The 14,773-nt window shown below is 33.0% G+C and overlaps 1 protein-coding gene across 2 annotated transcripts; it reads left to right on the top strand.

Annotated features, from left to right (window-relative positions):
- Positions 1 to 2,052: 2,052 nt before the first annotated feature.
- On the top strand, positions 2,053 to 14,773 carry LOC143064057 (pancreatic lipase-related protein 2-like). 2 transcript variants are annotated; one of them, XM_076236570.1, is made up of 9 exons: positions 2,053 to 2,169; positions 6,109 to 6,560; positions 8,079 to 8,313; positions 9,288 to 9,527; positions 10,245 to 10,348; positions 11,243 to 11,372; positions 13,341 to 13,449; positions 13,647 to 13,832; positions 14,661 to 14,773. In XM_076236570.1, the coding sequence occupies exons 1-9, from the start codon at positions 2,100 to 2,102 to the stop codon at positions 14,743 to 14,745; spliced, it is 1,611 nt and encodes a 536-aa protein (XP_076092685.1). In that variant the 5' UTR covers positions 2,053 to 2,099; the 3' UTR covers positions 14,746 to 14,773. The 2 variants fall into 2 exon arrangements, with proteins under 2 accessions (XP_076092685.1, XP_076092694.1); XM_076236579.1 differs by lacking the exon at positions 2,053 to 2,169 and adding an exon at positions 5,277 to 5,398.

Genomic DNA, 14,773 nt, shown 5'->3' with positions numbered 1-14,773 from the left:
TACCACACTTCATATACCAATAAGTAAGATATCATATAACTTTGGTGATGTAGGAAGCTGCCATTTTGTGTCATTTTGTCCCATTTAAAATTCATAATCCAGTAGTTATATTTCACTCACGTCGATCACTACCTTAAAAAGCATTAGTGCCAAGTTTTGTTATAATCATTCAGCTTAAAAGTTTAAGAGAAATTAAGTATAAATTAAGGTGATATGGGTGTCTTCCTCCATCTTGGATTGTAAAAAACAGAGAATCAAAGGTCCAGATTTTCCATCAAGTTAGCAAAATTTGATGCAGGAATGCAGATGTTTAATGTACATTTTCATTTAAAAGTACCAATTTATAAGAATATAACTTCTAAATATTGATATTTTTGCAAATGTTAATTATTTTTGGTTGTTTTTATTTTTTTTAAAAATTGGCATTTTAAGGGGAGGTAACTCTAAAAAAGTGTATTTTCTGAAGGATTCTGTATGGAATTTTCCTATTTTGTATTTTAGCCGGAAAAAACGTACGGTGACCCTATCTTTTCTTTTGATATTCTCAAAGCAGTGTCTGAAAGCTATCTTTTCCTGAAGTATTTAACAATTCTATCATTTTGTTTAGTTTCTAATCACAAAATGGTGTTTTTTCCTGTATAATCCATACAAAATGTGTCATTTTGTCCCGTCCTGTAGCTTGAGAAAATGCGCTGTGACCTATCATTTTTATTATATTTTTCAACATGTATCAATAGATACAACGTTTTGGCAAAGTATGAACAAATTCCATAATTTTTATTTTAGACTCCCATACCACCTTAAGATGAAATCTACAGCGATTTGTGCAAAAATTTTAAATCAAGCTGCATCATGAAGGAATATAATGTAGAGCAATAAATGCTCCCATAAATGGTCAAATATTTTACATACTGATACAAATGATGATTCTAAGATGACGATCACCACTAATGAACCTTTTTGTTTTCATTATAAGATTCCTTTGGGTCCATTTATACTTCTCATTCCCTCAAAGTTTGTACTTTTTAGGCTAATAAATCAACATTTATAAATGAAATATTACAATAAACTAGTAATTGAATTGTTCAAGCTGAAAGCATGAACTATCCATATTATAAAAGTTTGTCGACTCAATAGAGCTTTCAAGTTAAGTTTAGGCAGCATTCAAGAGAGGGACATTTAATAGATCCCTCTTAGTATTAAAATAATGTGTTGTTACTGTTTCAAAAGGTTTACTTTTTAATGTATATTCTGTACAGAGTTACTTAGAAACAAGTTTTCTGTATTAGCCAAATAAAGGAATTCCCTCAAATATGGTTTTGGACTCAATCCACTGAGATAATTCCATGTTTGCAATATTTCCGTGAAATATTTAAATGTTAAAATTTTGCATGTTTAATAGAGGGGGGATCAAGAAAATTCAAAGTTATATGTTTGATTTCAAAATGATAAGTCCCTAATATCTAATTAGTTAAGGAATGACTGTAATATTTTTTCTGTCTATGAAGAAATAACATAAAAAAATTTGGTGCACACTGAATAACGCGCGTAGATAGAAAAAATATTACAGTCATTTCTTATAATTTAATTCTAAATTCCAATTTAAAACGTAAAAAACCATGAAAAAACGTTGATGACGTCACGGTCACATGTCTATGGGCTCATAACAAAATAACGTCAGCCAATCAGAAGACGCGTTACATCCAAAATTAAATTATTACAAAATAATTCCTTTTGAGATGAAATATCAGCAGAATATTTTATATATATAAAACATGTCACAATATGACAGCAAATATAAATCATTCCAATCTGAAAGAAGAACTAAAGTAAACTGTTCTTTCGGACACGTATAGAATGACAGCAAGTTATCCCAAATGGCACCTCCATTTTAACATTCCTCAGAAGTCAGGTGTTTTGACGTCAAAATCATTGACGTCATTTTGTAAACATTGCGCGATAAATCGTCGACTTCCTGTAATATTCACAAAGCCATACTATGTGTTCGACAATATTTCGTTCCAATACAAGTACATGTATTAGTGTTAGTTTTCCCTTTCTGTGAATAAAGAGCTGGAATGTGAAAAAAAAATCTCAACATGCTGTGCTCCAAACATTGTAAAGACTCCAGTATCTTTCCTGCTAGGGTTCTAATTTCTGTGATAGAAGGTAAGCTATCTTCGTTAGGTAATTTTATTGCAAAAACATTATTCACGGCTAGATGAGATTAAATTGTGATAGTTGTGTTGAATAAACAATAACCCTAAAAATCACGACAATGAGAACAGAAAAATTAACTGACACTCCTGTCCACTGAATGAGATACACTGATTTCAATATACTTTATTTAGCCAATTCAGTGGAACTTGATAAAAGTTTCAAGCAAAACAGTCTAGGATCCAAATAACATGATACTAAGCTTTTATAATTCACTGTTTACGGCCTTCAACAAAAAAGGAAAAAACTATAGTCAGATATGACAGGTCCTGACATAAAACAAAATGGGAAACACTAAAAAATATCACACACAGTAGCCTATTTTTCAACATTTTACACCTCGCTGTCGTTCCGTGTAAAGCATGAATATACACTTAGATATTGACAAATATAATATTTGTTCATGTTAAAATGAGGACAATAGAGAATGGCATGACATAATTATTTCGTAGATAAAACAGACCAGAGACATATAATACAATTGTATTATATGTCTCTGAACAGACTAACAACAAGTGGAAAACCGGTATATATTTTGTTATCACAGTTAATACATATTTGATTAACATAATGCACTAAGAGAGATAACTGTGAAGTTATATATATTCTTGTCATTATCCTAAAATTTAAAATATTGGAAATGCAAAGAAAACATTGTCGACCGCGGCGAAGCAAAGGTTGACAATGCTTTTTTGAGGGGCACCAATCTGCTCTATCACCCTCTCATCTATGTGTTGTTTAATTTATTATAAAGAATGTCCTACCATTATTTTCTTTTACAGATGAATCTAATTTTAAAGTATTTTCTATGACGGCACGTACATAACTACGTTACGGGTATTAGAAAAATCAACAGAAGCGAAGAAAGATGTTTTATATTTTTATTTTGACAGTCAAATAATAGAATCTGAGCCAAAACGTAGAACTTTTCTTTGATAGCTGGTGTAAATTTAATTCATTGTCCTTTAAATTATCGATTTTTGATTAGTCTGGACGAGAGGGTGACATTAAAAAAAATGTCACCCGCTCAGCCATGTGATAGAGTACATTAACTGTTATGATATTGTAATTATTGTATTTATTTATGTTGGCCTAATTTGTATATCCCTGACTGTCAAACATTGACTCATCTTTTACGAAAAGATTCTAAATTTATCTGGAGTGAAAATTGTCAAAACGCTTTTGAAAATAGCAAATCACTTTTAATTAATAGTCCAGTTCTGATTACTCCAGACTTTGAAAAACAATTTAAACTTGCCGTTGATGCAAGCGATGTAGGAATTGGAGCTGTTTTATATCAAGAGACAGATGATAATGTTGAGAAACCTGTATCATATTTTTCTAAGAAATTAGATAAACATCAGAAAAATTATTCAACTATTGAAAAAGAGTGTTTTGCAATGTTATCAGCACTTCAACATTTTGATGTATATTTGAATCCAACTGTATATCCTATTCTTGTTTGTACTGATCATAATCCTCTCACCTTCATACATAAAATGAGAAACAAGAATCAGAGGTTGACTAGGTGGAGTTTATTATTACAGGAATATGATGTAATTGTAAAACATATTAAGGGTAAAGATAATGTAATAGCAGATGCTTTATCTAGAGCTTATTAAAACACTTTGTATATACTATGTATTTTTGTTCATATTATTCATTATAAGTTTTTGTTACACTAAAACTTCTTTTAAGGGGGGAGGTGTTATGATATTGTAATTATTGTATTTATTTATGTTGGCCTAATTTGTGTTGTGTGGCATGTTAGTTGTTTACAGAATAATCTTAGAACTGTGCAGTTTAGAAATCACTGGAACAATTACAGAATGATTGGAACTTTCCAGAATGATCCTAATAAAAGATGCGTTAGATAAACTTCTACATTTTACTAGAAACTTCTGTTGTAACTTTCTAGGATGTTCCATTATAGACTGTTCTAGAATCTTCCATGACAACTATATATATATACAGACACTAAAGTTAAAGACTCACTCTTGCACTTGGACTTAGACATCGATAGGCATTAATATTCATAGCATTTGGATTGACATTTTTATTCTACAAACAACATCATACTGGATTGTGACCTTAGTAGTGAACGTAATATTCAGATTGGATTCCGAAAGATTTCCTGATACAGACAAAGATAAAAGATTGGGCTCATATTTTGACAGTTAAGTTGACAGTAATATATGTGTAATACTTCTTGTAAACTTTTGTATAATAAATATGGTTAAATTCTATTATTGATTTGTGTCTTTTGTTGGCTACAATTTAAAGGCGATTTCTGGCCGTAACATAACACCCTCGTATTAGCCAATCAAAATATGGCATTTTAACGTGAAGTATAATAAAGCTTCTTAATTTTGTGTTGGTTTTAATGCATGTTTACTCATACACATGCATGAACTTTGCTCTTTTATTCTATTTAAATCCCCACTGGAAGGCCTCTGATAGACTGAGTGAGCTTAAAATCATTGTTATCGATAGCCGATGACAAACAAGTTCAGTATTATAACTAACATATTAAGTATTGCGGTTGTCCGCACTGTTATCGGAATGCCTCTAAATCTATCGGAAACATTTTTTAAATAGCAACCCCCGATTCTGTTCTATACAAAGAGGGTAATAACAGTTAGTAAAAATATTAATCTCCTCTGATGCCTTACGAATAACACTATACTATTTTAGCTTGAATATATTTTTCATATCTAAAAAAACGGTTAAAACTAAGTATTATTGATAGGAAGTTCCGTAAGAAATTCCCTTGAAACCGGACAGCTTAATTCGGTTGTACGAACAGTTCGTGCTACAATTTGTGATAGAGAAGAACACTATCATATATATTTTTTGTAACGAGAGCTGGTTCTGTCTTCTTGTCTTCTCGACCCCCGCCCAACTTCTTGGATATTGTACAAACCGCGTCAATATATGCAAACACAATGTTTATATAGAGAACACAATGGGAACTAAGAGTTAGTCCTTGTAATGCATGAGCAAGGTTAACCTCTATATATATATATATACTGAACATTCCTATGTGTCATGATTAGTACTGATTCTATAGATGTGTCTTGTTGACTATTAAGGTTTCTCTTATCTCTCACATTTGATATTCCTCTTGTAAGTTAACAGGACGGAGAGAACATGAACAAATCGCATTTCCTTTCGGTAATTGGTAAGCACATAATATAATTATTTTTTTGGTTTTAGGAATATAAATTTTACAGTCGTTTTCATAGGTATTTCATCACTTATATATTCTTTGCTAAACGTAATCTAAAAGGCCGCATTAATTGCAATAATGTCATTGTCAAACGAAAACTCTTCTAACATTAAATATCGTAATTATTTTTAACTTCGTATTCTGTGGGGTGTCTTTGATTCTAGAAGAAACTATTTGTGTATCTTGTAACTGTATGATAAACAGGACAAGGTTGCTAACACATCTTTCAAAGGTTATAGTCTTTTAAAAGTACTCTTAAATTTATTGAACGAAGGAGAGCTATTAAGTTCTCAAAAGCACATTTTTGAAATGGATGTCATGCAAGTGTTGGCTTTCTTGCACCTCAAAATCAGCTAGGAAAAAACCGTGACTGCTCAACTCGATGATTTGTCGGAGTGAGAGCTTCATTAATGCGACGTAATTTCCTGTATCCGCTCTGCAGTTGATATCGCGCATTACAAGATTTCGTCAAATTCGCAATGTTACCTAAAAACGTCATTTGTGTTTCAGTAAAATACATATTATGATTATAATTTCAAAATTCTAAACAGCAATATTAGTCATATTTGAAAAAAAATAACGTTGTGTTTATTTGAATATACTGGTGGTGGAAAAGTTAAAGCTATTGATTAAAATATTTCGATGAAACTTGTTTTTTTCAGTGCTTAGTCTAACTGCAGTACTAGAAGCTAGTTCAAACAACGTCAAAACACCACCGAGTTATGAACAAAGTACAGAAATTGTCACCACACTAAAGATCAATGAAATCAAAACGTCAAAGAGTTATCGACAAAATACAGAAATTGTCACCACACCAAGGATTAATGAAAACAAAACGAAATGTTATCCTTTTGTTGGTTGTTTTGACAACTTCCCGCCATTCGATAATGCCCAGCTAGATCTTCCTAAGTCACCACAGGAAGTTGGTACTCAAATGCAGATATTTACCAATAGCAACCCAAACCATGGTTACTTCTTAAATTTTACAGACTTGGGTACTATAACCAAATCTCCATTTAAAGCCGGACTTAAAATTAAGTTTATTATTCATGGCTTTAGTAATACCATTAAGACACCATGGATATATGAAATGAAAGACGAACTTTTGAAACTGGTAGGTTCATAATTAGTTGTATTGAAAATCTTTATGTACAGGAAAAAACCTTATAATTTGGGTACGCTGCCTCTAAAACGTAAGATTCAAATGATTTAATTAAATAATAAATTACCTTATACCGACAAAACAAAACAGAGTTATAGACACAGTACAGAAATTTCAGTACATGTAAGTCATGTTGGTACAATGTCGCCGAGTGCTTATCATGGTATGATAAGTAATCACATTTAACTTGAGGAAATATACAAATCTGAAATACTAATGCATATGAAATATTCAGACATCTTGAAATGTGAAAATCGCAATAATGAAAAGAGATGCCCACAATATACCAAAGAGATGCCCACAATATACCAAAGAGATGCCCACAATATACCAAAGAGATATATTCAACCTCATCAATCAAATACAAACTGACATTAGACCGTTAGTTTTCTCGTTTGAATGTTTTACAAACTGACATTAGACCGTTAGTTTTCTCGTTTGAATTGTTTTACAAACTGACATTAGACCGTTAGTTTTCTCGTTTGAATTGTTTTACAAATTGACATTAGACCGTTAGTTTTCTCGTTTGAATTGTTTTACAAACTGACATTAGACCGTTAGTTTTCTCGTTTGAATTGTTTTACAAACTGACATTAGACCGTTAGTTTTCTCGTTTGAATTGTTTTACAAACTGACATTAGACCGTTAGTTTTCTCGTTTGAATTGTTTTACATTGTCCTGTTGGGCACTTTTATAGCTGACTATGCAGTATGGGATTTGTTCATTTTTGAATGCCGTATGGTGACCTATAGTTGTTAATTTCTGTGTCATTTTGGTCTCTTGTGGAGAGTTGTCTCATTGGCAAACATACCATATCTTCCTTTTTATATATAACGCCTTGGCAAAAAAGGAAAATCTACGAAAAGAATAACAACCTTTTATAAAACACAACAGAACACTTAAGACTAAACAACACCAACATCACCATAAAACGGTTTGGTCTCATGTGCCCCGGAATGGTAAACATTTCAGGTCCACATGTGACACCCGTCAATAGTTTTGACAGAGGTTTCTTTGAGTACTTGGCAGATCCAACAATATAACGTTTTTTGTAACGACACCTATCTAACTTAGACATCCAATTCAGTGATTGAAGATCCAGTTCTGTAGTTATGATCATACTGAAATGTTCCAAGGCAACATAGACCAGACCTATGATTATTCAGGATTTTCTCTAAATGGTTAGTGTCGAGAAGAATTGTGTTGAATATTCAGTAACTCGATTAATGGCTACGCCCTATCGAACAGTGTCCGATCATTTTAGAAATATAAAGAATATATTATGGTATTTGGGTAAGTTATTTACTAAGAGTGTACTACAGTCTATATGTATACATGCATCGCATTAATTAATCCCGTATTATTGGTCTTGGTACAGAAATTCATGAAAACATGCGACAACCCCTGAAATGTATATACATGTACTTTGCATTAAACTAACCTTTCCTCTTTATCCTAACTTTTGCATAGGAAAATATGAATGTTGTCGTCGTAACCTGGGGACCTGGTGCTGCTTTCCCAAACTATGATCAAGCTGTAGCTAATACAAGAATGGTGGGAACACAGATTCGTTTGATTATAGACATGATGGTCGATCATGCCCGTGCTAAATTTTCAGACATACATCTTATTGGACACAGTCTTGGAGCTCATACGGCTGGTTTTACAGGATGGCTTCTACATGGAAGACTCGCGCGCATTACCGGTAAGATTTATTTGCATGCATAAGCCTAAATTGCGGGTCATTATAGAACAAAAGTTAAAAAAACAAAAAAATAACGAACTTTGAGGAAATGCTTAACGGAAAGTCCCTATGAAAATTGCAATATCAAAGCTCAAACACATCAAACAAATATCATATTTCTGACTTAGTACATGTATTTATTGTGTAGCAGTCTGCACCAAAAACTTTTTCAACTACTAGTCCGAAGACCAATATTCTGACATTTTTCTTATTGGGCCAAACAAAGTTTTGCAAAACCTTACTAGTCCGAATGACATTTTACTAGTCTGGGGCATCGGACTAGTGGCTAACCGTGCAGACTGTGTAGAAGTAAACAGGGTTTTATAACTTTATAAACATCTCACTGGTATGACAGTCGCACACAACTCGATTATATTGACAACAATGTGTGGACAAAACAAAACCCAGTCATAATATGTGAAAATGTAAAAAAAATAGGCACAGCAGTCAACCTTGTGTTTGTTCTTATTTTCGGAAAGAATGGCGAGCCTGCAAACATGTTTGACCCCCTTATCCACATTCTGTATGTGTCTGTCCCATCGTCAGGAGCCTGTTATTCAGTGTTTGTCGTTTGTTGCTGTAAATCATTTATTGATTTTTTTTTAGTTCAGGTAGTTAGTTTCTCGGTTGAATTGTTTTACATTTTGTAATTTGAGAGCCTTTTATTGATTTTTGGTATGGGTTTTGCGCATAGCTGAAGACCGTATGGTGACCTATAGTTGTTAACCTACTACTTCATTTGGTCTGTGGTGGAGAGTTGTCTCATTGCCAATTATACTTTTTCATCTAATTTTTAACATTAGCGACAAATATCTTTTCAAATGCATGTGATGTCTAATATGTATTGTCTTAGGTATGGACGCTGCTAAACTAGACTTTGAGCATCATCCAATACAGATAAGTCCTAAGTCTAATATATGTATGTATTGTTTCAGGTATGGACGCTGCTGAACCAGACTTTGAGCATCATCCAATACAAATAAGACTAGACGAAACAGATGCTCAGTTTGTAGATGTTATTCACACGAACGGGGCTCCTTTTAGTAAGGGTGGTGCAGGCCTTATGCAGGTTTCAGGACATGTAGATTTTTATGTAAACGGAGGGGAATTACAGCCGGGTTGTCCAAACCAGTTTTCTGGAGCATTTAGTGGTTTGTTTGGTGGCGGATTCAAAGGTTTGTTTGACAAATTCCTTCACATGAATAAACGTTGACTAGTAGACATAATCTCTACACCTTTTTAAGAATCAACAGTTACGGGAAAATATAGTTCGGTCGTTTTTATACTAAGCTACTCTCAGTAAAGGTCCGCAAATGATACAGGTGATTACACATGGTTTTCTTCTATAACATCTACCTGATAATTCAGGGTAATTGTGTGTTTTGATTATAATTTTTGTTCTTCCCTCGCCGGGATTCGTACTCATGCCATTTGGATGTCGATACAACACTGCCTGCACTGCGTCAAACGCTCTAGACCACTCGGCCACCTAGACAGATTTAATAATTTAGCTTTCGTTGGCCTAGTGTTTACTTTCCTCGTCAGTTGAATCTAGAGTTGTAATACATGAAGATGGAATTGACTAGTAGCTAAATATCTTTCGTTAAGGATCGTAAGATACAGGTACAGAAATAATTATTTTGATAATTGAAGTTCAATTACAGATACATCCATTGTATCACCAGTGAACTCGAAGGTGATACACGACTGAAAACACATTTTTTATTCAAACTTCTCTCTGCACAATAATGTTAAATCTGCAAATTGCTGAGAAAAAAAATGTTTTTCCCTCGCCGGGATTAAAGCTCATGCTATTTAGATATCGAGACAACACCGCCTGGACATATAAATATTAAACTGCTTTCTCCTAATATTTTGTAAACAATTTGTAGGTGCTGCCGAGGCTGTTTCGTGTAGTCACTCCCGATCTCATCAAGTGTTTACAGAATCAATCAACACACCTTGTCCATTCACAGCATATCCTTGCAATACTTCTGTAAGAATTACACAATCATAATAAGGAAAATATTAGAACGTCTAATCACCATTTGTTATTTCTTGTCATATCAACGTGTTGTGTGCAAGAAGTGGGTGTTTTCTTGGGGTTCGTGTTACTTAATCTGAATTTGCGTCAGGTGTTTTGATGTTAATCATTTCGTTTAAATGTACATCCTCGTACAGTAAAACGGAGGCTTCAAATCAGACATGGTTTTACTGTGTGGGACGGCGGGAAGAGTCCAGGGATGACCATATAATTATACCCAGTAAACCATTGTAGTGGATAAGGTACATGAAGTGTTTTGCCAAAATTGTGGATTGTTAAGTAATAAAAAATAACATAAAAACACCCATGCATCCATAAACCATTAGATGTCAGAAATAACATAAAAGTCAGGAACCGTATATTGTGTAAAAAAGCAAAGATTAAAAAAAAAGTTTTTGGGCATATATAATTGCTGTTAAGTTGTCATATATAATATGCACAATTCCATAGACCGTCTCCCTATCCGATCCATGGCCAATAGGATCAAACTGGTAAGAGAAATTAGTTTGAAATATGCAAAAAATATACTGATGACATTTGGACATTAGGTTCAATATTGAGGACTATCACTTTTACCGTTCAGGAGTTATGGTTTTTGATAAATTGGAGAATGGGCGTGATAGCCCTTTCAAGATACTGAAAACACAGGTTTGCTTTCAATTTGACAGTTCATTACTTTTTTAAATGATATCCTGTATATTTCATATGAATTTGAATATCATTTTGTTAGTGGGTAGAGTTTATATGGTACCAAAAAAATAAAGCTGAAAACTCTTGTTGGTTTTTTATATTTTGCTCTACATATAAAAATGAATTTTAGTTTATAAATTCAATGTTTTGCTTCAGGAATCTTTTAATGCTGGGAATTGTCTAACTTGTGGTTCTACTGGCTGTTCACAACTTGGTTACTATGCAGATATGTATCGAGCACGTGGAAAACTCTTCCTTAACACGAAAGCAAAGACGCCATTTTGTGGTTAGTAGTATATAACAATACAAAAATGATGTTAGAATCATTGGTATAAATGAGCTTTGTTATGTGGTAGTCTGGATTACATTTTCAAAAACATGCAATGTTCATGGCTTTTTGTATTAATCTTTTTTTCGTTCCAAATAGAGGCCATGTTTGTTTTTAATTTGTTTGCTGTCAAATTAAATTTTCCATAACTAATTTTAACCGAATATGTCTGTTTGGAACCAAACAATGAATCGGACATTCATATGACTTAAATTCAAATGTCTTTTATATATTTCTTGTCCGAAACGTTTTGCATAAGAATAAAATCATGTTCGAGTCTATAAGTTTATAAGTAAGTGACATGCATCACGAGGTCTACATATGTCTACATATGTATACAGTCTAAATATTATCAATTAATCAACATGCATCACTAGGTCCCGACATTGTTTTACATTAGTGATTTCGAGGCATTTTATAGCTAACTATGCTATTTGTGCTTTGCTCATTGATGAAGGCTGTACGGTGACCTAATCCTATATAGTTGTTAATTTCTGTTTCATTCGGTCTCTTGTGGAGACAGTTGTCTCTTTGGCAATCATACCACATCTTTTTATATAAATGTCACGATCTCAGATCATCAAATAATCAACATACATCACAAGGTCTCAACATATAAAGTTTGAACGTCACGATTACAGACCATCAAATAATCAACATACATCACAAGGTCTCAACATATAAAGTTTGAACGTTATGATTACAGACCATCAAATAACCAACATACATCACAAGGTCTCAACATATAAAGTTTGAACGTTACGATTACAGACCATCAAATAACCAACATACATCACAAGGTCTCAACATATAAAGTTTGAACGTTACGATTACAGACCATCAAATAACCAACATACATCACAAGGTCTCAACATATAGAGTTTGAACGTTACGATTACAGACCATCAAATAACCAACATACATCACAAGGTCTCAACATATAAAGTTTGAACGTTACGATTACAGACCATCAAATAATCAACATACCTCACAAGGTCTCAACATATAAAGTTTGAACGTTACGATTACAGACCATCAAATAACCAACATACATCACAAGGTCTCAACATATCGAGTTTGAACGTCGCGATTACAGACCATCAAATAACCAACATACATCACAAGGTCTCAACATATAAAGTTTGAACGTCACGATTACAGACCATCAAATAACCAACATACATCACAAGGTCTCAACATATAAAGTTTGAACGTCACGATTACAGACCATCAAATAACCAACATACATCACAAGGTCTCAACATATAAAGTTTGAACGTCACGATTACAGACCATCAAATAACCAACATACATCACAAGGTCTCAACATATAAAGTTTGAACGTTATGATTACAGACCATCAAATAACCAACATACATCACAAGGTCTCAACATATAAAGTTTGAACGTTATGATTACAGACCATCAAATAACCAACATACATCACAAGGTCTCAACATATAAAGTTTAAACGTTACGATTACAGACCATCAAATAACCAACATACATCACAAGGTCTCAACATATAAAGTTTGAACGTTATGATTACAGACCATCAAATAACCAAGATATATCACGGTGTCTTAGCATTTACAGACTAAAAGTCACGATTACATATCAAATAACCAACATACATCACAAGCCTCAACAGTCTGAATGGCATGATATCAGATCATCGAAAGTATCTGCAAAACAAATATTAGTCCTATTGACAGGTCCAATCAAATTGAAGACACACCTGTTCAAATGCAAGACTCGCTAAACAGAATATCTTTCGTTCAGATGATATTGTATCAAGTATTCTGTAATTGAATTGTTCAGTCTAAAGGGAATTTATGAAAAACAGTTTGGTCTTTATTCGTCTTTTTGCCACATTGTGTACATTACAAATATAAAACGGTTTACATACTATGATATCTTTTCCAGGTTTCCATTACATGATTAAGTTAGAATCTGGTTCAAAAACTACTTATGGAACAATCAACATCCAAATAAAAGGAAATTTTGGAACCACAGGATGGCTGGAATATATCAAGTAATGTTATTGTTTTGCTTTCTAGAAAAACAATTGAAGCAAATTGCATGCATCAGAGTTATTGACCTAATAGGATTTTTGATAACAACATGAAGCCAAAATAATTAGTTACTTTTGCTTTTCAAACATTATTTCTTGAGAAATGTCCGGGATCTTATTGTGTACTACAGGGAGTGTTCTCTTCCATTTCTTTGTAGGGATGATGAAATTACTCAATACAAAACCTACAGCAAATTGATTATATCATCGGTGGAGGTTGGAGAAATTGAAAATGTTGAAATTAAGTACGTGAAAAGGCCAAAGAGTTTAATGCACTTCTGGGGAGGAGAAAGTCACTATGATGCCATATCATTGGAAGTCACCTCGGGAGAAATAGGAGGAAAGTAAGTTATGTCTAGAGATTTTTTTTTTATAAGTATAATTTTTTTTTTAAATACAATCATAATTGTGTATCTATTGAGGTCAGGTGAATGATTCATTCTACAAAAAGTTAGAACGACATTTTTTAAGGAGGAGAATAATTTAATTGAGGTTGCGCCGCTTAGATTTTCTTGTTGGTTGTTTGACGTCCAGATGCAAATATTTTATGCATGTTCAGGACGATCCTAGAAAATTAAGATTAAAATCGAATGCATCTACCAAGTGAAGGGTTCGAACTGACAATGTCAGTGTTAACTGGCTAATGATATACTTTGACTCCTCGTCCACCGAGCGTCCCGGGTCTCTTAAATCAATTCAAAGGATATGTAAAACGAGCCCTCAAAGATCAATTAGTTGGTCCTTTCAGATGCATCAGAAATTATTAAAAAAAAATGCATTGAACAAAACACAAGATCTTCGGCATTTGATCTCTGTTAGATAGAGCGTTGCCTCATTGGGAGTTATTACCTCATATTATATTTAAAAATGACATAATAAATTATATACATTTTCAAAAATTGTATTAACTGATGTTAAATTGAGACAGTACATATGTTTTTAAGCATGCATTTCAGACGAGTTTAAAAAGAAATAGATTCTCAGTTATATAATAAAACGGAGTGTCCATTTTGAAATGATCTTATGTTAAAATTTCATATCACGGATTTTTTTTTGACAAACCTACTCCGTCGATGTTTGTATGTGTGTAATTAATTGTATACGAATTATATAGCAGATACTCAATACTGCTACATTAACTGTTGTAATACTTGTATTTTCTTTTGTTTTAGTTACTTTTTCTGTTTGAATGGTTTGGATATACCACACGGAACACCTGTTACAGCCAAAAAGTCGACAACCAGAACATGTGTCTAACTGTAGTGACAATAAACATAGAAAATAT

Source organism: Mytilus galloprovincialis, chromosome 1 (assembly GCF_965363235.1).
Source record: "Mytilus galloprovincialis chromosome 1, xbMytGall1.hap1.1, whole genome shotgun sequence".
Taxonomy (NCBI): domain Eukaryota; kingdom Metazoa; phylum Mollusca; class Bivalvia; order Mytilida; family Mytilidae; genus Mytilus; species Mytilus galloprovincialis.
This window is presented reverse-complemented; position numbering and strand designations above follow the sequence as displayed.